At 43.3% G+C, this 22,022-nt stretch overlaps 1 protein-coding gene across 3 annotated transcripts in view; it reads right to left on the bottom strand.

Moving 5' to 3' along the window:
• Positions 1-7,870, bottom strand: part of Znf512 (zinc finger protein 512) — a 42,685-nt gene extending 34,815 nt beyond the window's left edge. Inside the window, exons 1-2 of one of the 3 annotated variants that reach the window (XM_075955056.1) lie at positions 7,746-7,870; positions 7,159-7,217 (exon numbers count right to left, since the gene is read on the bottom strand). In XM_075955056.1, the coding sequence (XP_075811171.1) occupies positions 7,159-7,217; positions 7,746-7,775 (89 nt within the window). In that variant the 5' untranslated portion in view covers positions 7,776-7,870. The remainder of the gene's footprint in view (positions 1-7,158; positions 7,218-7,745) is intronic. The other 2 variants (XM_075955058.1, XM_075955057.1) reach the window with 2 other exon arrangements.
• Between the last annotated feature and the right edge of the window lie 14,152 nt (positions 7,871-22,022).

Here is a 22,022-nt window from a genome sequence, read left to right as displayed (position 1 = left end):
TAAAACAATCCTGAACAATAAAAGAACTGCTGGAGGTACCACCACTCCCAATTTCAAGTCCATAGTAATAAAAACAGTATGGTAACAAAAACAGACGTGATGATTAATGGAATCTAGTTGAAGACCCAAACATAAATTCACACATGTATGGACACCTGATTTTTGATGAAGAAGCCAAAAATACACACTGGAAAAAAGATAACATCTTCAACAAAAGGCTCTTGTCAAACTAGATGGCTGCATGTAGGAAAATCCAAATAGATTTCATATTTATTACCCAGCACAAAACTTAACTCCAAATGGATCAAAGAGCAACATAAAACCAGATACACTGACCCTGATTGAAGAGAAAGTAGGGAAGAGTCTTGAACTCCCTGGCACAGGAGACAACTTCCTGAAAAAAACATCAATAGCTCAGGCACTAAGAACAACAATTAATAAATGGGGCCTCATGAAACTAAGACGCTTTGGCACAGCAAAGGACACTGTCACTTTGAACAGCACAGGTTGCTGCCATTTGGACAAAGCAACAGCTTAAAGATTTTTACAAACAACCCATCTGATAGAGGGCTAATAACCAATATATATAAAGAACTCAAGAAACTAAATGTCAAAAAACCAAATAATCCAATTTAAAAATGGGGTACAGATCTAAGCAGAGAATTTTCAAAAGAGGAACTCAAAAAGCTGAGAAACATTTAAAGAAATATTCAACATCCTTAGCCATCAGAGAAAAGCAAATCAAAGTAACTCTGAGATTCCATCTTACACCTGTCAGACTGGCCAAGATCAGAGAAAGAACTGACAAGTCATGCTGGCGAGGATGTGGGATAAGAGGAACACTCATTCACTGTCAGTGAGAATGCAAACTTGTACAGCCACTATAGAAATCAGCATGGCAGTACCTCAGCAAGATGGGAATCCATCTACCTCAGGATTCAGCTATACCACTCCTGGGCATAGACCCAAAGGATGCTTCATCCTACCCCAGAGACACTTGCTCAACCACGTTCACTGCTGCTCTAATTACAATAGCCAGAAACTGGACTGGAAACAACCTAGATTTCCCTCAACAGAAGACTGGATAAAGAACGGTACATTTGTAAAATAGAGTACTACTCAGCCATAAAAAAAATCTGAAAATCATGGCATTCACAGGTAAATGAATGGAACTAGAAAAATCATCCTGAGTGAGATATCCTGGACCCAGAAAGAGAAATATGGTATGTATTCATTTATATGTATGTGGACATTAACCATTAGGTCAATGATAAAGCAAGCTACAAACTGTAGAACCACAGAGGCTAGGTAGTGAGTACGGGACTAGAGGAGACAGACAGATCTCATTAGGAAAGTGAATTAGAATAGCTATAGATGGATGGGAGTGAGGAGATGGAATGGAAGGATCAAGTGGGAGGGGAGGAAGGAGGTGGTCCAAGGAGGGAACACAGGGAGAGACAGCTAATATGAAGTTATTTGTGAGGGACAGTGTGGAAACCCCATACAGTAGAAGTTTCTTAAAATATACATAAATATGAAAGTGATCTAACTGTAATTGTCAAATAGGGAGACAAAAGTCCCAACTGGCCATATATCACCAATGAAGCTTCCAGTAACATGACTGAGTTACTTATAACTGAGTAGCTGGCCAAAGGGATCCCACGGGAATCCCCCCAAAACCCCAGGCTGTTACTAAGACTCTTAAATTACTCTCCACAAACTGAAAGGAAGACCCCACTGCTGAAGACAGCACCTCCACAATTTACTGAACATGGAGAAACGGAGCTGGTGCCTACACAGAACCTCCACTTCGACATTCTGGTGTCTCTGGTACAGGAAGGTTCTCTACAGAAGGTGGCACAGAGCTTGTGGGAGGCACCAACCAGCATCTGATTTAAGGCCTACTCCACAAGACAGAATCCATGCCTGACACCGCTAGAGGATCAAGAACCCAAGACTGGACAGCCTAGGAACCTAGGGTAAAGCCAGCCCCACATGGTGGCTCAGAACCATCTACAATGGCATCTGGCGCCTCTTCTGATATGCAGGCACAACACTGTACACATACATAATAAATAAATAAATCTTTTTTTTAAAAGACATCTTGATTTTTTTTTTAACCTAGTACGCTTCAGGCCTGGGTTTAATCTCTAGCACCCAAAATGGGAGACATACCAAAAAGGGGGAGGGGACTATCAGTGAACTCGTAAATGAATTCTATTTATTTATTTATTTATTATGTATAGAACATTCCTTCTATGTATGCTTGCATGCCAGAAGAGGGCACCAGACCTCATTACAGATGGCTGTGAGCCACCATGTGGTTGCTGGGAATTAAACTCAGGACCTCTGGAAGAGCAGTCAGTGCTCTTAACCTCTGAGCCATCTCTCCAGCCCTCGTAAATGGATTCTTTACAGAAAAAGATGAAGTGGTCAATAAGCATGCTGAAGAAGATGCCCACTGTCACTTACAATAAGCTAACCCCAGGAGCATCCCTATGCACCTGTTAGCAAAGATTAATATGTATATTTTATGTATATGTATATACATACACACACACATACATATGCACTACTTTGGAAGCCAAGTCACGTTTTTGTTGTTGTTGTTATTTTCTAATATTGTTTTGGGAGGGGAAGAGAAAGAACATGAAGTTGGAAGGATATGGAAGTGGGAAGGATCTGGTAGTTGAGGAGGGGAAAATATGATCAAAATATATGGTATGAAAATAATTTTTAAATAAAAAAATTAAACACAATTTTGTCATATGATCCAATCAACACGGAATGCTACTTTAGGTATTTACCAAGTAAAATGAAAAAAAAAAAAGAACAAAAACAAAACACTTGTCTCCACAAGATTGACACATGAATGTTATTCAACTTTACGTAATTCCCCAAATCAAAAATAACCCCAAAAAACAAATTTCCATAAAGGAAGATAGCAATGCAAATTGTAATGTACCTGTAGTGGAATTCTACTTGGCAATGAATAACTATTTACAACTCAACATTGTAGTTCTGGCAAAGATAGCATGTTTTAAAGACGAAGGGAGTGAGGTGTGACTTATGCAAACCACTGTACAGTTACAGTTATTCACCTTCCTAACGCTGTGGCCCCTTAATAGTGTTCCTCATGTTGGGTGACCGTCAGCCACAAAATTATTTTCACTGCTACTTCATAACTGTTATTTTGCTACTGTTATGAATTGTAATGTAAATCTGATATGTAGGATAACTGATGTGATTCCCCCAAAGGGTCACGAACCCCACAGACTGAGAGCCCACTGGCCTAGGGACAGGAATGAAGGGAGGAACGGACTGCAAAAGGCACGAGAAACTTTTGAGAGGGCCTGGAAAGATGGCTCCATAGTTAAAAGCATTTGTTGCTCTTCTGGAGGACCCAAGTTCAGTTCCCAGCATACACAGGGGGAGGTTCACAGCTGCCTGTAACTCTAGCTCCAGGACAGCCAACTCCTTTGGCCTCTGTGGACATAACACTCACATGCAAAACACCTACAGAGACACAAAAGCATACACATAATTTAAAGTAATAAAAATAATCTTAAAAAAAAAAGCTGGGTGGTGGTGGCACCTGCCTTTAATCCCAGCACTTAGGAGGCAGAGGCAGGCGGATCTCTGTGAGTTCAAGTCCAGGTCAGCCAGGACTACACAGAGAAACCCTGTCTCAAAAAGGAAAAAAGTAAAAACAAAAACAAAACAAAATAAAATTTTTTTGGAGGGACAGGGGAGATGTCTTAGCAGTTAAGAGCCCTGGTTGCTTTTGCAGAGGACGCAGGTTCAATTCCTGCACCCATGTGGCAACTCACAACTGTCTGTAACTCTAGTTTCAGGGATCTGATGCCCTCTGGCAGGCACCAGGCACACACGTAGTACAGACATACAAACAAGCAAAACACTTGTACACATAAAATTAAAATTAAAATCTAAAAAACTGGGGGATAGAAATGTCTGTCACTGTGATTGCAGTTTTACAGATTCATTCTTATTATCAAAATGGAACATAGTGAAATGTGAAGCAAATGCATCTACTGTATGTAAGTTATACCTCAATAATGGGAACTGACGGACCTCTGCAAGTGAAACTCAGCATTGCAAACAGGAGCCATCTCTATTCAGTAAAGACTTTCCGTCACCAACAGACCATTAAGAGACAGATCCATGGGATTCCTGTTAGAAAAGTCTTTGGAGATTTTTTTTAAACTATCAACAGAGGAACCAGAAACTTCTATCTTCTATCTCATGAATAAGCATAAGCATGGGAAAAAATCAATAGTTCACAGGGTCAGCACGATTAATATATGGCAGATTAAGTCAGGATGGTTAAGAAACTCTCTCCTAGGTTACTCACTATCTTGTTTTTAAAAGACTCGAAACACGTCAAGTATTTTGTGCCATCTACCAATCCAAAGCAGCTTTATTTATTAGAAATGAATCTAATTTCAGGGGCTGGAGAGATGGCTCAGAGGTTAGGAGCACTGGCTGCTCTTCCAGAGGTCCTGAGTTCAATTCCCAGCAAATACATGGTGGCTCACAACCATCTATAAAGAGATCTGGTGCCTTCTGCTGGCCTGCAGGCATACATGCAGATACTACACTGTATACCTAATAAATAATCTTTTAAAAAAATACTAATTTAAAACTTCCACAAATGATAACACTGCAACAAGAAAATGCTTTATTATGATGCAATGCCTATCTAATTAGTGACTTTAAAGTTTATCACTAGTGTGGCAAGTCTCCACTCCTTATCACACAAATGAAATATTTAGCCTATTTTCAACTTTTTGGATTAAGCATTTTTAAGAGCCTCTAGCCCATTTTAATAGGTGCAAATATTTAGATTCATTTTTTTTGTTGTTTTTGTTTTTTGAGACAGGGTTTCTCTGTGGTTTTGGAGCCTGTCCTGGAACTAGCTCTTGTAGACCAGGCTGGTCTCGAACTCACAGAGATCCGCCTGCCTCTGCCTCCTGAGTGCTGGGATTAAAGGCGTGTGCCACCACTGCCCGGCTTAGATTCATTTTTTTAAAAAGGCATTTTGGTTCATCTCAGCATCCTCTCTCATCTCTTCCTAGCTTGTTATGATATTCCCCATGACTCCTAGCCTGTTATCTTTAAACACTGGTATTCCCCATGTTTCATTCTCTCTTCAGGTCTCACTTCGGATCATCAGCTCTCAAACTCTGCAATCCCTAAGAAGATAGTTAAGACTGAGTACTCCTGGAGACATGGCTCAGTGTTTAGGAACGCTTGTTCCTACAGGGGACCCAGATTTGGTTCCCAGCACCCACATAACATAACCTATATAACATCATCCATAACTCCAGTTCCAGGAGCTCCGATGGCCTCTTCTGACCTCCACAGGTCTGCTGTGCAGACATCCTTGTGAGCAAAGCAATAAATGCATGAGATAAATAAATCTGAAAAGTTGTGTGAGTACTCCCAAGGAGTCCAATCCTGGTTAAGAAATGGGTGGCCCATTGCCTTCATACTGCTTAGCAATCTTCTCCAGGCAAACCACGGTACACTCTGGGAAACATCCCTTTTACCATGACTCTTAGACGAGCTAATGAATACACTCATCTTCTGGAGGAAAACAACACGCCTCCAATTACTTCTCACAAAGGTAATTCTCAAGTCTGTACTTCAAATGAATCCAAATCCATTCATTTTGCTTCTAATGTTACCTCTTGTTCAAAAATTCCCAGTTTGGTTTATGAATCCAAATCCAACTGTTGTCAAAGACAGAAACCTGCAAACACCCAATATTCTTCCCTCTTATACCCCTCCAACCATCACATATATCCGTAATACCGTTACTATCATACGCCACGTTTCATTTTCTTTCTTAGGTTATTATAATTGTCATGGTACCAGCATTCACTCACCTTTCAATCCATGTCTTCAAAAGGGACCTTTTCCCTCCAGGGTAATCACAATTAGCCTGCTATAAGGCCCTTATGAAGGTAGCTCCTGCTAACTTCTCTAAAGGATGTCCCTGTAATACCCTTCATCCCCTGCCATCCTCCATGCCAATGATATAGAACTAGTTAGTATCAACTTCTCTTACCTGTTCAAACGCTATTCTCTTGGGACAGGAGGCTTGGGTCTCCTAGCTAGTGAATTGCATTATTCTTTGACCTTCAAGCCTCTGTTTACAAATGGCCTATTCTTGAAATACTTCCTAAAAGCAGTATTAAGTTCCATTATAAAAAATATTTAGTAGCAGGGTATAAAGTAGCTCATGCCTGTAATCCCAGCACTGGGAAGGCTGAGGGCAGGGGAGTATTAAAGTTCAAGTTCAGTCTGGGCTACACAGTCAGTTTTGGTCAATCTAAGCCTCAGAGTGAAACCATCTCAAACAAAAACAATTGTGCGGTGCCACGGGCATGCAATCCCAGCACTAAGAGGCAGATGCAGGAGGACAGCAGGTTACCAGCTGCTCTAGGCTGCATAGTGAGGTTCCAGATAGAGAGACCCTGCCTCAAAAACTGCATTTCTTCCTATTGCACTTGCTATGCTTACCTATCTTACTCCATTTCCCAAGCCTGCATGCCTGACCTACGACACAGCTGGCACAGAGCAGACACTGAATAAATGTTATCTAAATGAAAGAATTCCCCAGGAAGGGCCAAGTTAATAGGAATCTTTCCCTCTGAATTAGCCACAGAAAAACTCAGCACATTTGTTACACAAAATAATAAAACATGGCTACGACTAAGTAGCTTGAAAATATAAAGCTTCCTTACAGTTTTTATTTTTCTTCCCAAGTTCATCAAATTAATTATGAGCACATATTTGATGGGGGGGGGGGGTTGCAGGACCACCATTAACTGAATCACATATACCATTTTTATTATAATGTGCATTTTTATTGCAGACTACGTTTTCCTTCCCCGCACTAGGATCACACCTACACTGTCCAATCCAGTAGCCATTAGCTACAGATGGCTACTGAAATTTAAGTCAATTAAAATGAAATAAAATTTATAATTCGGTTTTTCGATTGCACTAGCCACGTCTCAAGTGCCCCCAAACCACACCTGGCTGATGGCTAGGATGCTGCACAGTGCACAGAACATCTTTATCAGCACTGTCTACACAATTTCAAAAATGTCCTCAGAAAACCTCACTTACTTCTTAGCTCCCACGATCCTGGTGCTCCTCTGCTGCTTAAAGGGTGTGGGTCCCGGGGTCTAGCAAATCACAAGCACACGAGTGAGTGCTGGGGACCTTTGAATCTCATCCACAAAGAGATGAATCCCCCTCGTGCCTAGTTGTGAAGCTCTCGCGGGCAACTACTTCAAATGGAACGAAGGTGACACTTTTTTAGGAAACGTGGGTCATCCTATTTTTCTACAATGTAAAGTCGCGTTGACAATCCCGGAGCTTTCATCTTTCCCCATTCTCGAAGCCCAATTCTAGATGGAGGCTCGAAAAGGGAGACGGGGGAGAAAAAGATAAAGAAACGGGAGGCACTGGGGATGCTGAAGGAATATAAACTAACTACAAATCTGTCGAGGAACTGAGTCCGAGAAGATGGGGAACAGGCAAAAATAAAAATGGGAAAGAAAAGGGGGGCAAGTGGCTCTGCTATAAAAGGGTGGGGCCTACGATGGGCTCTGATAAAACCAACTCTGAGTACGGGACAAAAGCAAGGGACCGCGTGTTCTCGGCTCGACAGTTCTACCTCTAAAGTACAATGGTCACACCAAGAAACTCACGGCGGTGACTGCACCAAGTCTGGAAGACATCACTCCCCCTCCACGCCTAACAATTTCACCCAAGGGCTCCGGCCAGACCAACGCCACTTCCGCTCTCCTCGCCTCTCCCGGATGTGGTCTCGGCAGCGACCAGCCCTGTTCTGAACATCTACTTCCGCCTAGCCGCTTCCGAGGGGGCTGCGGCGGAGAAAGAGTCACGTGACGGCTCATATTCGGCTTCTTTTGAGACCCCGCCCCCATCGCACCGGGGGCTTAGGGAGGCCGTCGGGGCGGGGGAGGGTTGGAGCAAGTGGGCGAAGCCTGAAGATTTCAGGGGTCCTCGTGAACCCCAACCCTTGAGCTCCAGGCATTTGCACATCCAGTCCCACCCACCCCACAAGTGATCTTAGGGCGGCAAAGAGAGTTCAATTATTACCCCTTTATTGATCTTAAATTACGGACCCACCCATTCTCACTCCCCTCTCAGATAATTCTTTGATTGAACAGGAATGGGCAGCTAGGTAAAGATTTGCAGGAACTCTTTAGACCAGCTATGTCTGGGTCTCTCCTTAGGGGAACTGTGCTGGAGCCTCCCTTGGGGCTGTGATGGGGTCTCGCATGGTGACCTTGCTGGTTCCTCTTTAAGTGTCGGCTCCTCTCAGAATGACCGCGTCTGCTGTCAGAGGGGCTGTAGTGAGTTCTCTGAGAATGGCTGCGGTGGATTCCGGAAGAAGGCTTGTGGAGCCTGGACCTAGAGGGACAGCGGTAGCCTCTTTCAGAAGAGCTTTGGCTTGTCCTGCCAGAGCGTCTGGAAGGGGGTCTCTCAGAGAGAGTACTATGGCTCCGTTCTGAAAGACTGGCCCATGTCCTCCGGATGGGACTGAGATGGCTCCTTTTGGAGGGGCTGCGGCATCTCTGAAAAGGGGGACTGTGTTGGTTCCTCCCATAAAGACCAAGACGACCCTTGGGGGAGGGATTACGTCCCCTTCTCTCTCGAGGGCTACTAGGGGTACTACTACGAGGGCTCCTCCCTGAGGAACTGCGAGGCCTTCTCCCAGAAAGGCTGGGTTGGCTCCTCCCTGAGGGACTGCGACCTCTCCCCTTAGACAGCCTGGGCCGGCTCCTGTCAGAGATACTCTGAGGGGTTCTTCTAGAGGGACTGCCATCCTTCCTCTGGGAGGGACTGCGACATCTCTCCGAGAGGCTTCTAAGGGTTCTGTCAGAGGGACTCCTAGGCTTTCTCTGAGGACTGTGGCGTCTCCGAAGAGATCTCTCAGACAGGCTGTGATAGGTCCTGTGTTGTTCTTGCTCGTGTTTGAAGTGACTCTGCATGGTTCTCTTCAGAAGGGAGTCAGGCACGAGTGTCTCTTGGACCTGAAATTTGGCTCCTACTTTAGAACCGTTCTTAGACTCTGGACTGAAGAATTCATAGTTTTTCTTTGTTCTGCTGTTGACATTTGGAACTCTACTCAAAGGCTGTAGGATTGAAGTAGCTTGGATAAAGACATTTCTCTCAGAAACAATGTTCTTCGCCAATTCCAAAGGTCTGGGTTGGAGAGAGCTCACTTGTTTTGATTGTTGAGCTTGGTCACATGTTTCCTGCAATCTGTCTTCTTTCTTAGGGTGGAACCCATGAACTTTTGCTTGATAACAGGTGTGCTGGCCCCTCTGCCATCTCCTGTTAAACAATCATCCTAATTGTCTGGACTAGCCCTGTCCTCAGGCTTCTGTCTGGTGATAGCCATAGCTCTATGTGCTCGTTGGAATGCCTGCTTTAGGCCCTGAGAAAGCACTGGATGAACCTGGGCTGGGAGGATTTCTTCGGTTGTCTCTTTGAAGAAACAGTGCTGGTTTGAGTGGTTTCGATACTCTTGCTTCTTGGTGGATCTGTCAGTGTTCCAGAAGGATACTCTTCTGTGGGTCTACTGTTTTTGTAGAGCTTTATGTTTTGCTTTTTAAGAGCTTGGTCACATGTTTCCTGCAATCTGTCTTCTTTCTTAGGGGTGGAACCCATGAACTTTTGCTTGATAACAGTGAAAGCTGTGCTGTACCGTCTGCAATCTCCTGTTGAACAATCATCTTCCTGATGTCATGATATTTTAACAGTGACCGTGACTGGGCCACAAAGCCCTTGGGTTTCTCTCCTTGAAGCATGTCCTCTGAAAATACTTCAGAAGACCTCATACCTGCAAGCATGGGCTAGAACTGACCTCTGTAGATCTTGCATCTTCCTGATGTCATGATATTTTTACAGTGACCGTGACTGGGCCACAAAGCCCTTGGGTTTCTCTCCTTGAAGCATGTCCTCTGAAAATACTTCAGAAGACCTCATACCTGCAAGCATGGGCTAGAACTGACCTCTGTAGATCTTGCATCTTCCTGATGTCATGATATTTTTACAGTGACCGTGACTGGGCCACAAAGCCCTTAAGTTTCTCTCCTTGAAGCATGTCCTCTGAAAATACTTCAGAAGACCTCATACCCTGCAAGCATGGGCTAGAACTGACCTCTGTAGATCTTGCATCTTCCTGATGTCATGATATTTTTACAGTGAATCTGTGGCCCTGGACTCAAGTCACAGAACGTCCTAACTTGCAATCGAGACTCGTGCTTGAACTTTAGAGATGACTCATCTGACAGCTTGGACTCTGTGCACACATCAGGAGCTTTTCTCTCTCGCACCTGTTGCTCTGAGTTGAATTCCATAGATTTCAGATCTGGAAGCTTTGTACATACTTCTGATGACTGGATATGTTGCGAATGTGGCCCGTGACTGAAGACTACCGGTTTTATACTTTGAAGCTGTTGCTTTTGACTTAATTTGTGAAATTTCCCATCTTGCTTCAGGATTCTGGCACTGAGTTCAGAAGATACCACACTATAAATTGTGGATTCCGAGTCCTGCTCGGCAAATTCCACAACCTGCAATTCTGCACCATGATTGGTCTTCATATCATTCACTGCCTGGACATTTGTAGGCTTGGGTTGCATGCCTTTCAACTTCGATCCAGGCTTGACTGCCTCAGGTTCCATACCTTGAAGATGTAATTCTGGGGTTAACACGGATCCTTTCCCATCCTGGAACTGAGGGATTTTCAGCTGCAAAAGCTTCCTGTCAAGTGCCTTGCCGAAAGTCTGCCTAAGAGATTTTGCATTCTGCCACCGTGACTGGGCCACTAAGCCCTTGGGTTTCTCTCCTTGAAGCATGTCCTCTGAAAATACTTCAGAAGATCTCATACTGTGCAAGCATGGGCTAGAACTGACCTCTGTAGATCTTGCATCTTCCTGCTTTATCCCCAGAACTGACATAGATTTCTCATCTTGTAACTGAGGGCCCAAGTTTAACTCCATAGATTCCCCATTTGGGGACTTTGACTCCACTATCAAAGATTCCATACTTTGGAGCTTTTTCCCATGAGCCAACTCAGATGGCTTTTTATTTTGTGGCTGTGATCCTGAATTAAAGTCCATTGCTTGTATGCCTTGGGATTTTATCTGTGTTACCAGCTCAGGAGATTTTATACTTGTAATGTGATGTTTCATAGAGTTCACTTCTTGAAGTTTCATGCCCAAGATCTGCTCGGAATATTTAAAATCTTGTAAAGGGGACACTGAGTCTAGCTCTACTGATTTTGTGCCTAAAAACATCTTCCTTGGGGTGAAATCAGGTTTCTTACCTTGTAACTTTGAACTAGGTTTGCTTTCTACCAGTTTCACACCATGAACCCTCTTCTCTGTAAGGACTTCAGATGGCATACCTTGTAATTGTGGTCCAGGAGTAAAGCCCATAGATACGACATCTTGGACCTTTATACTCATGATTGTCCTTGAAGATTTCAGATCTTGTAACTGTGGGCCTGATTCACAGTCTTCCATTTCCATTTCTTGGGACTTTGTCCTCAGACCTGGATTGGATTTTATACCTTGCCACTGTGACCCATGTTTACAGTCTAGCTGGATACTTCGATTGGCAAATGGCTTACCTTGACTTGACGTGATACATTTCATATTTTGGGACTCTGTTTCAGGTGTCAAGTCAGAACATTCTGCACTTTGCCACTGGGGCCCAGAGTTGATCTCAGATTTTATATCCCAAGGCTTTGTCTGAAGTGCTAACTCAGAAGATTTTGCACTTTTTAACTCCATACTGCTTTGTGGTTGTGCCCTTTGGCTTAATACCCCATAGTTCACTTCTGAGGCCTGTGACTCTTGTTTAAACACTAAAGATGTCACAGATTGAGGTTGTGTTCCTGGGGGTGACCCTAAGGTCACTTCTTGTGGCTGCATTCCAGGGTTCAATCTAGGAGAGCCTGTGACTTCTAAGTGAAACCTGGGTTCAAATGTGAATTTTATATTGTTAATCTTTGACCTTAAGTTTGGGTCACATCCTTTCATACTTCTAAACTGGCACTCCGATTTAAAATCAATAGTTTTGAACCCATGAGACTGTTGTTCCGGGGTTGACCCTGTAGGTTGTTGTTTACTTTGTAACTTCAGCCCTGTAGTCAACTCATTAGAAGTCTTCACATTCCTTAGTTGTGCCAAAGGGTTTAACTCTTTAGCCATGACATCTTCAGATTGTAACCTAAGATTCAGCATAGATTTCTTAGCTTGATAGCCAGACGCTGGGATCCACTGAACAGATTTTGTATTTTCAAGCTGTAATCCATGGTGTAATGCCACACTTTTTACACACTCAGCCTGTGGCTCTGATCCGTCGTGTAATGCCACACTTTTTACACACTCAGCCCGTGGCTCTGATCCGTCGTGTAATGCCACACTTTTTACACACTCAGCCCGTGGCTCTGATCCGTCGTGTAATGCCACACTTTTTACACACTCAGACCGTGGCTCTGAGTTTTCCCCTTCTTGTAACTCTGGTTTTGGGGATGCCTCAGGGGTTTTTATGTGCTGTAGCTCAAGGTTAAAATCTGCATATTTATTCCCTTGAAATTTTGGCCTTACAGTCTTTTCAGGTCGCTTCACACCTCCCAACTGTATGGATGGTTTCTGTTCTGTAGATTTGACACCTTGAGATTGTGACCCACGATTTAACCCTAAACACTTCATGCTGTGGAACTCAGGTCTTGGTATCCACTGAACGGATCTAACACTTACAACTGATGGATCTTGGTTTTGATCCACAGTTTTAATCCCCTGAGGCTGTGGTTCTGAATTGGATGTGACGTTTTCTCCTTTCTGTATCTCTGGTTCTGGGGACAATTCAGGTGTCTTCGTATGGTTTACTTGTGATTCAAGGTTAAAACCCACATATTTTTCTTCTTGAAGTTTTGGCCTTACAGTCGTCTCTGATGGCTTCACACCTCCCAACTGTATGGATGTTTTCTGTTCTGTAGATTTGACACTTTGAGATTGTGACCCATAATTTAACCCTAAACACTTCATGCTGTGGAACTCAGGTCCTGGTATCCACTGAACGGATCTTACACTTCCAACCGGTGGATCTTTGTTTTGATCCACAGTTTTGATTGCTTGAGGTTGTGGCTCTGATGTTAAGTTCAAAGTTTCTGTTTTCTGAAGCCCTAGTGCTAATGGAGAGGTTTTTACTTGCTGTGACTGTGGCTCAAGATGCAACCCTACAGATTTTTCTTCTTGAATTATTTTAGAAAAAAATAATTCAGGCAAAAGTCCCTCAGACTTCCTATCTTGAAAGTGAATGCCTGGTATGACCTGTGTACATCTGAAACCTTGGTGCTTGGGCTCAGGGGTCAGATCAGAGAATTTCACAGCTTGCAAGCATGGTCCTACATTTACTTCCACAGGCTTCACATGTTGCAGTTTTGCTTCTGGAAGATTTGGCCCCGGGATATAATCTGATGATCTGATTTGATACTTAGCTGCTGTGGGCCGGGATATAATCTGAGGATCTGATTTGATACTTAGCTGCTATGTGAAATGCACAGATTTCACTTTTGGGGGCTGTGTCTCCTCAATCAGTTCCTTCGGGGATGGACTTTGTGGCCCTGACTCTGGCTTTGTCTTTTCAGGACCTACCTCTCCTAGAGACGACTGTTGTGTTACATTTATAGATTCCTCATTTTGTAAGAATGATAAGACTGATAAGACTCTTATCTTCTGGTCATATGGCTTGGTGGCCATGCAATGTATCCATCTTTGCCGATTCCATGACTTTGGGGCTATTTCTGCTGGTTCTATGACATGTGGGTGTAATTCATTAATCATCCGAATCCATGATGTGAAGCAATTTTGCAGGAGTTACCTTCATATTATCTGTGACTGGACTCTGTCTTGAGGCCATACTCTTTGATTCCGTAGCTGAATACTGAAGAATTTTTACTGTTTACTTGATCTGATGGCTGAGGAGTTAGATTCACTGTTTCTGCTTGATTTGGTGGCTGCGGGGGAAACCCCACACAGTCTATCTACCTGCACGTGTGATTCTGGGATCATTCCCATCAAACCCATAACCTGAAGCAGTGCCACTGGAGTGACCTTTATGCTGTCCGTGGCTGAGCATGGTACCTGGGCTGTCAGTTCCACGTCAGTTACTTGTGCCCTTTGTGGCTGTATCCTTTGTTCTGGAGGACCGAGGACCCTCTGATCTATATTCAGCTCTAACACATGCCTTGGATCCTTTTTCAGTAAAGCTGAACTATGTTAATGGGAGCTGGAGTGCCCATTGATATAACTACAGGGTTGTAGCTAAGAACCTGGTGGTCATTTGCAGACTGTAACTGCTTGTTTGAGGTCAGCGGCTGTGACACTTCCGTCCTGCTTAATTCAGAATTCACCCCAATGTTTACATGAACATGAAACGATGGAGCATCTGGAGATTGGTTGATATTTTTCTCAGCCCTCTGAGGAGGAGTGTAGGTAACTGAGTTTTGGGGAGCCCTTGTTCAGGGACTCCTTGTACATTCATCAATTCATTACGTATTCCCCGGGATTTCTTCACAGGCAGAGGCACCGCTTGTGCCCGCAAAGTAGAAACCTTATGAGACATGTGTCCTTCCAGTTCTCCTCTGACTAAAGGAGAGAGCTGGAGTGGAGCCCATACTAGGGGGCCTAGGCTCTCATTTAAAAGAGATTTCTTAAGATCTGTCTTCTGAAAAGTAGGCAGGGATGAGCCCTGGCTCCTGGGAGCAGGTGGTTCCTTTCGGGAGAAAGCAGGGAAGCTATGGCTCCGGAATTGCCACGTTGCTCTTCCAGGAAAGACTGGAAGCGATGGGTTCGAGCTGTCACTATATGATACAGAAGACATGCTGGAGTCAGAAGAACAGTTTCCAGTCGTACCCACAATGTCAGAGCCGGAGGAAGACCAATCTTGGGACTCTTTTAAGGTTTTCATAAGTGTTGACCTGACAAAAAGAAATGTTTTCATTTTCTTTGGGATCAGTAGGCATAAAATTAGTAAGAAGAGAGAGAGTAGTTGTTTCAAGTTCAAACCATTTTTCGTCTAAGGGAGAGATGAAAGGAGGGGTTGCATTCACAAACATCAGTTGTTTATGTAAAGAATCCCTCCACCAAGAGCAAGATGTGTGAGTCAGTGAGGAAAGGGCATGCTGTACAAAAAGAGAAGCTGAGTTCCATCCCCAGGACCCACATGAAAAGAAAGGGACACAGTGCCCCAGTGCTGGGGAAGCAGAGAAAAGTGGATGCCCTTGGGCTCACTGGATAGCCAAGGCTAATTATCTCAAAAATCCAGCTGCATGGCTCCCCAGAAATGATACCCAAGTTTTGCAAACACATACATGCACACACACACACATGCACACATGCACAACCTGTGCTTGCCATTAAGCCAGAAGACCTGTGTTCGATCCCTAAGACCCACATGTTAGAAGGAAAGAACTGACTCCTGTGGCTTCTCCTCTGACCACCATGTACATGATGTGGTACACATGTGCACACATGCACAAAAATAATAAATAAATACCTAAATAAATGTGATGTGTACACACACACACACACTTTGGGGCCTAGAGATATGGCTCAGCAGTTAAGAGTAGTGTCTGCTCTTCCAGAGGACCCAAGTTTGCTTACCAACACCCACATGGTAGTCTACAAACATTTGTAACTCCAGTGCCAGGGGATCCAATGCCCTCTTCTGGCTTCTGTGGGCATCAGTCATGAATGTGGTGCACAAACACACATGCAAGTAAAATACCCATATAAAACATGGAATAAATAAAGCTTAAAATATTATTCTCCATTGCTCAAACTCACTTTTCTTTTACCTCCCTCCTTTTACTCCCTCTCTCTCTCCCCTACCCAGAAACTCTGTTTCCTGACCTTGCATTTTCCAAATGTTGGAAGATCTTTTGAAAACTCTCGTCTATGGATCTGGATATATATTCCTGGCTCCAGCCAGTAGAGGGTCCTGAAATACTGAACACAAAAGGGGATGTCAGTAGAATTGAAGTGATATTAAAGTACCAGTAAGCCAGCCAATAAGAATAGGAAGTTAATTTAGGAAGGAGGCAATTGCTGTCACAGTAAATGAAGTAAAAGTCCCAGGATTTTACATACAGCATCTACGGTTAAGATGGTGTTGCAGCTAGGATTTCCATTGTTGTATTGAAACACGATGACCACAAACTTAGGGGGACAGGGTTTGTTTCAGCTTACAGTTCTCAGGTTACACTCCATTGCTGACGGAAGTCATGGTAGGACCTCAGGGCAAGATGGACCCAGGAGGCAGCGGCTGATGCAAAGGCCGTGGAGGAACCCTGCTTACTGGATTGCTTTCATGGCTTGCTCACCCTGCCTTCTTGTGCTACTTGAGACCACCAGGCATCACCCACAGTGAGCTGGACCTTCCTATATCAATCATCAATTAAGAAAATGTAGCTGGGCAGTGGTGGCACACACCTGTAATCCCAGCACTTTGGAGGCAGAGGCAGGTAGATCTCTGAGTTCAAGGCCTGTCTGGTCTACAGAGTGAGTTCTAGGACAGCCAGGGCTACACAGAGAAGCCCTGTCTCGAAAAACCAAAAATAAAAAAAAATTTAAAAAAGCAGCACAGGCTTGTCCACAGGGCAATCTAGAGAGGGCAATCTCTTCCAAAATGCTGCCAGTTTGGATCATGTTGACATGAAATCAGCCATCATGGTATTTGTCATAGGACAGTCTGGAGACAGACTCTGCTTACCGTGTTAGATCAGCTTCAATGATATTCATCATTCCAGCTTTTTTCAGCTGTGAAACTGTAACAGGAGAAAAGAGACCATGAGCATAGTGACTACTGACATCATCTAACAATTAGGGGAGCAAAGATGAAGTCACATCGTGAAACTGATGAGTGGTACAGCCCAGCTATCAAGTTTTGTTTTGCAAGCAAACTATACTGTCTTCATCATGTACTAGAAGTGACCCCGGAATGCAGTAGTGAGGGACACAGAGGTTCCCAATACATCTTTTCCTTTAAAGATGTCTACCCCACATCCACATCCGTGGTAGCGAAATAAGGAGATGGACCTCCCTCACCAAACTCTTGGTAGTTAATTTTTGCCCATTCTCCTTCCCCATATTTTGGGCTTTCCATGAAAATGTATGGGACATAGAAGCACGAGGAAAGCAAACAATGTAGGAGTTATGGAGCTGTCTGCATGACTTTGGAAGTGAAGATGTCAGAAAGATGGGGGTACTCTCCAGGAACACCCTCTTTTTCCACTTTCTTCCACCCGCTGTTCAAGACTAGAGTTTGAAAGCATGGCCCACAGTTTATCAGTCACCAGCCTTGAGCTGATCAATAAGGGAGAGAATCATTTTGACCTGTAAGTTGATGTTTCTGGAATTGTTCATGTTTCTTCGAAATCTAGAGAAACACACAAAAAGAAACAAAGTCAGGTTTATGCTCTAGATTGGGGGTTTTATGGACAACACTTCTCACCCTATCTATGGGATATTGACACATTTTATATCAGTTATCAACATGGTTGTCATCTGTAACCATATTATTAGTTACATCTCATCAAATTACGTGTGAATAATTTATTAAGTATACTAAGGGACCAGCAAGATTGCCCTGTAGGCACAGGTGTTTGACACCAAGTCTAATGACCTGAGTTCTGTCTCTGGAGCCCACAGAGTAAAAGAAGAAAAGCAATTTCCACAAGTCGTCTTCACCTCCACACGCGTGCCATGGGCATTTGTACTTGGATGTACACACATACAAATTAGTCCTAGATTATTGTGTGTATGAGTCCTGTACTCTAGAGACTTGCATTCATAAGGAAAATAAGGGTCAGACCATCACGGTGGGGAAGGCGGGCCTTACCTGGTCACATTCCAGCCCTAGTCAGAGAGAGATGAGTGGCGGTCAGCTCATTGACACCAAAGTCCCTGGAGCCATGCTGCCCACATTTAGAATGGGTCTTCCCACTTTAATAACACAGTCTACAAACTCCTTCACGGGCATGTTTATCTTAGGAGACTTGAGACAGCGTCGAGTTCACATTATCTGAGTGCTCCTCAAACTACCTTCAAACCGTGAATTATAAAGTGTTTCTGGATTGATGGTGCCATCCTTGAAGGCAAATGAAATGCCTTTGAGGAAATTCCTAGGCTTCGAAACCCCTACAAAGCCAGATTACGGTGGCTCGTCCAGAAACCCTCCTCTCTGGAGGGTGACCTGAAAGGATTGCCAAGAGTTCAAGACCATCTTAGGATATCTAGCAAACTCCTTGCTAGCTTGGGCTTCAGAATGAAACCCCACTTCAAAACAAACATCTGAACTTGGCTGATGAACGCCTTTAATCCCAGCGAAATGGCTATTTAAAAATTTCTCCTAGTCAATTTAAAATTCCCATATGGTGAAAGATCCGAAGAGGGTATGGACAGTGCAGCCTAGAGAGGTAAAATGGAGCCAACGAGCATAGGAGATACAGCAATAAGAGCCCAGGAGGCAAGGGCAGCAAGAATGTAGCAAGACATTACTTGAAGATCAGTAACACTGAACTACATAGAAAATCAGTATTTTCTGTTCAGTTTTCCAAGACTCTGAAACCTGCTTTATTTTTATGTATGTTTGCGCGTGGGTATGCTTGTCCCTGTGGGTACACAAGTGTACAGGGTGTGTCTGCCTATGTGGCGGGTGCACATGGAAGCCTGAAGTCAGCCTTGGTGTCATTCCTCTGGTACCATCCACCTTGATTTTTGAGACAAGGCCTCTCATTGCTAAGAAGTTTATAAACTAACTGGGCAGGGAGCCCCAAGGGTGCACCTGTCTCTACCCCCAACCCCAGTGCTGAGGTTACATGCATGTGCTGCTGAACACAGATATCTTACATAATTCTAGGATCAAAGTCGGGTCCTCATGTTTGCCAAGCAAGTGCTTTACTGATCTCTGCAGCTCTGAAAACTGCTTTGAAGCAGTCTGTCCTTGGACTTAATAACTAGGAACTTGTGAGAACTGAGAAGCACTGACGTCGTGTAAGAGCTGTGACGGCAGATGCCAAAGAACAGCTGAGTTAAGTACATTCAAAACTGCTGGAAGCGGAAGAGAAAGAATTCTAATACTTGTCCCCAAATAAAAGAGCTATCATAGCCACATGAATAGTGAGGTGAAGAGCTGGTGTGTTTTCAGAAATATCAGGCATCAGAAAATAGCAGAATAAATTCTTCAGTGTGCTAAAAGAAAACAACCGCCCATCCTGACTTACACTTTGCAAAACTACTCAAAAATGTAAGATAGGGCAGAGAAATTGCTATTGAACGTAAACATAGTACACCTAACTGGGTAGGCAAGATCTTACAGAATGATGATGAATATAAATATTTGGAATTTATTCAAACAATGTATGGATGTTTGATGTGACAGAGACACTTGCACATCAGCGTTTACCGCAGCACCATTCATAACAGCTAAGTTATGGAGCCATATGTGAGCAGCCGCAGAGGAATGGGCGTTAAATATGTCTGTATACTCAATGGATTTTTTTTCTGTCATGAAGAAGAAGTTACACAGTTTTCAGGAAAAGGGATGTACCTGGGGCTCATCTGAAGCCAGCTAAGCCAGCCTCAGAAGGACCAGCACCAAATGATCTTTCCCATTTGTAGTTCCTAGATTTTATATAGATACAAAAAAATCATAAGCGTAACCATGCCACTAAAGCAGAAATGTAATTACCTGCAAGAGTAAATGAACCAATGGGGAGACAGTAAAGACGAGAGGGGAGGAGGGGGATTGTGTAATGACCTGCAAGAGTAAATGAACCAATGGGGAGACAGTGAAGACGAGTGGGGAGGAGGGGGATTGTGCTCAATGTACAACACTTACTCTATGAAATTATTCTTATGGAACAATGCCATATACAACAGATACACCGTGAAGATGATTTTTTAAATAACACATAGTTATTTAAACATAAAATAAGGATCAATACATTACACCATACTAGCTGCATAAGTAGGAAACTGTCATGTCATCTCACTGGTGCAGAAAAATAGAAACAAACATCCAACAAATTAGAAATACCAGGTAACTTCCCCCGACATACACTGGGTCCAGTGCTATCCCCCAACTTGATATGTAGAAACCCTAACCCCAAGGTAATAGTGTTAGTAGGTGGGGTCTTTAGGAGGTAGCTATGTCATGAGATAGAAAACTACAAAACATTGTTGTAGAAAGTAAATAGTAATTAAGACATTCTTTTTCATGATTGGAAGGTTTGATGCTAAAATGACATTACCAACACAATCTATAGATTCTGTAGGGATACTACACAATTCTTATCCAAGCCCCTCTTTTGTATAAATGACAACTCTGTCCTAAAAATCCCTGTGGAATTAAAAAGGTCCCTCAGGAGCCAAAACAATCTTGAAAAAGAAGAGTTGGAAGGCCCATATTTTCTGATTTTAAAACTTTGTACAGAGCTGGGTGGTGGTGGCATAAACCTTTGATCCCAGCACTCGGGAGGCAGAGGCAGGCAGATCTCTATGAGTTCGAGACCAGCCTGGTCTACAGAATGAGCTCCAGGACAGCAGGGCTGCACAGGGAAACCCTGTCTTGAAAAACACAGCAAAACAAAGAAAAAGAAAAACTGTGTACAAAACAAAACTACAGTGCTCAAAAATAGTTGTGGTTTAAGAATCTAATATTAAAAATCGGCTGGTTCTCTATAGAGACTCCATGACCATTCAATGAAAAAAGAAAAGAACCTTCAACAAATGGTGCTGGGACAACTGCATAACCACGTGGAAAGGAATGAAGTTGGGTCTTTACTTCATATCCTATTTAAAAATGAACTTGAGATGGAGTTAAAACCTAAATGTAAGAACTACTTAAGTCATGAAACTCTTTACAAATAGAAAAGAAGGGGGCTGGAGAGATGGCTCGGTGGTTAAGAGCACTAGCTGCTCTTCCAGAAGTCCTGAGTTCAATTCCCAGCAACCACATGGTGGCTCACAGCCATCTATAATGAGATCTGGTGCCCTCTTCTGTCCTGCAGACACACATGGAAGGAATGTTGCATACACAATAAAAAAAAATAAGTCTTAAAAAAAACAAATAGAAAAGAAGAAAGAACTGGGTTTGGAAAGATGGTTCAGCAGTTACAGCACAGCTCTTGCAGAGGACCCAGGTTTGATTCCTAGCATACACAGCAAATGCTCACAATTGCCTGTAGCTCCAGCTCCAGGGTGATTCAGCACCTCTGGCTTCTGCTGGTACCTGTGCTCATGTTCAGACTCACAATTATACAAACACAATTTTGTATACACACACACACTTTTAAAAATAATGATAAGTCTTTTATTTTTTGGTTTGGTTTTTCAAGTCAGTGTTTCTCTGTGTAGCTTTGGACCTGTCCTGGAACTCACTGTAGACCAGGCTGGCCTCAGACTCACAGAGATCCACCTGTCTCTGCCTCCCAAGTGCTGGGATTAAAGGTGTGCACCACCACCGCCTGAATGATAATAATAAATCAAAGCAAGAGAAAGGAGTGTAATGGTTAATTCTTATGTCGACTTAGCTAGGCTATGGAGCCCAGTTGTTTGGTCATATATTAATCTAGAACGTTTCTTTGACAGTAATTTTACATATGATTAACATTTAGAATCAGTACACTTTGAAGCAGATTGCTTTCCATACTGCGAGTGGGCATCACCCAATCAGCTGAAGGCTTTAAGAACAGAGACCAGAACACCCTGAAGAGGAACAAATCCTTCCACAAAACGGAAGCACACCAAAGTATACCTATTTTACTAGCCTGTCCTGTCCTGCAGATTTTGGACTGGGGACAATAATATTAACTCTTACCCAAGTTTGTCTATGAATTTCAGAGGAGATATGAGAGGGTTTTTTTTGTTTGTTTG

This window comes from Microtus pennsylvanicus, chromosome 21, assembly GCF_037038515.1.
Source record: "Microtus pennsylvanicus isolate mMicPen1 chromosome 21, mMicPen1.hap1, whole genome shotgun sequence".
Lineage (NCBI taxonomy): Eukaryota > Metazoa > Chordata > Mammalia > Rodentia > Cricetidae > Microtus > Microtus pennsylvanicus.
Note: the sequence above shows the minus strand (reverse complement) of the source record. Positions and strands in the feature narration are given on the sequence as shown.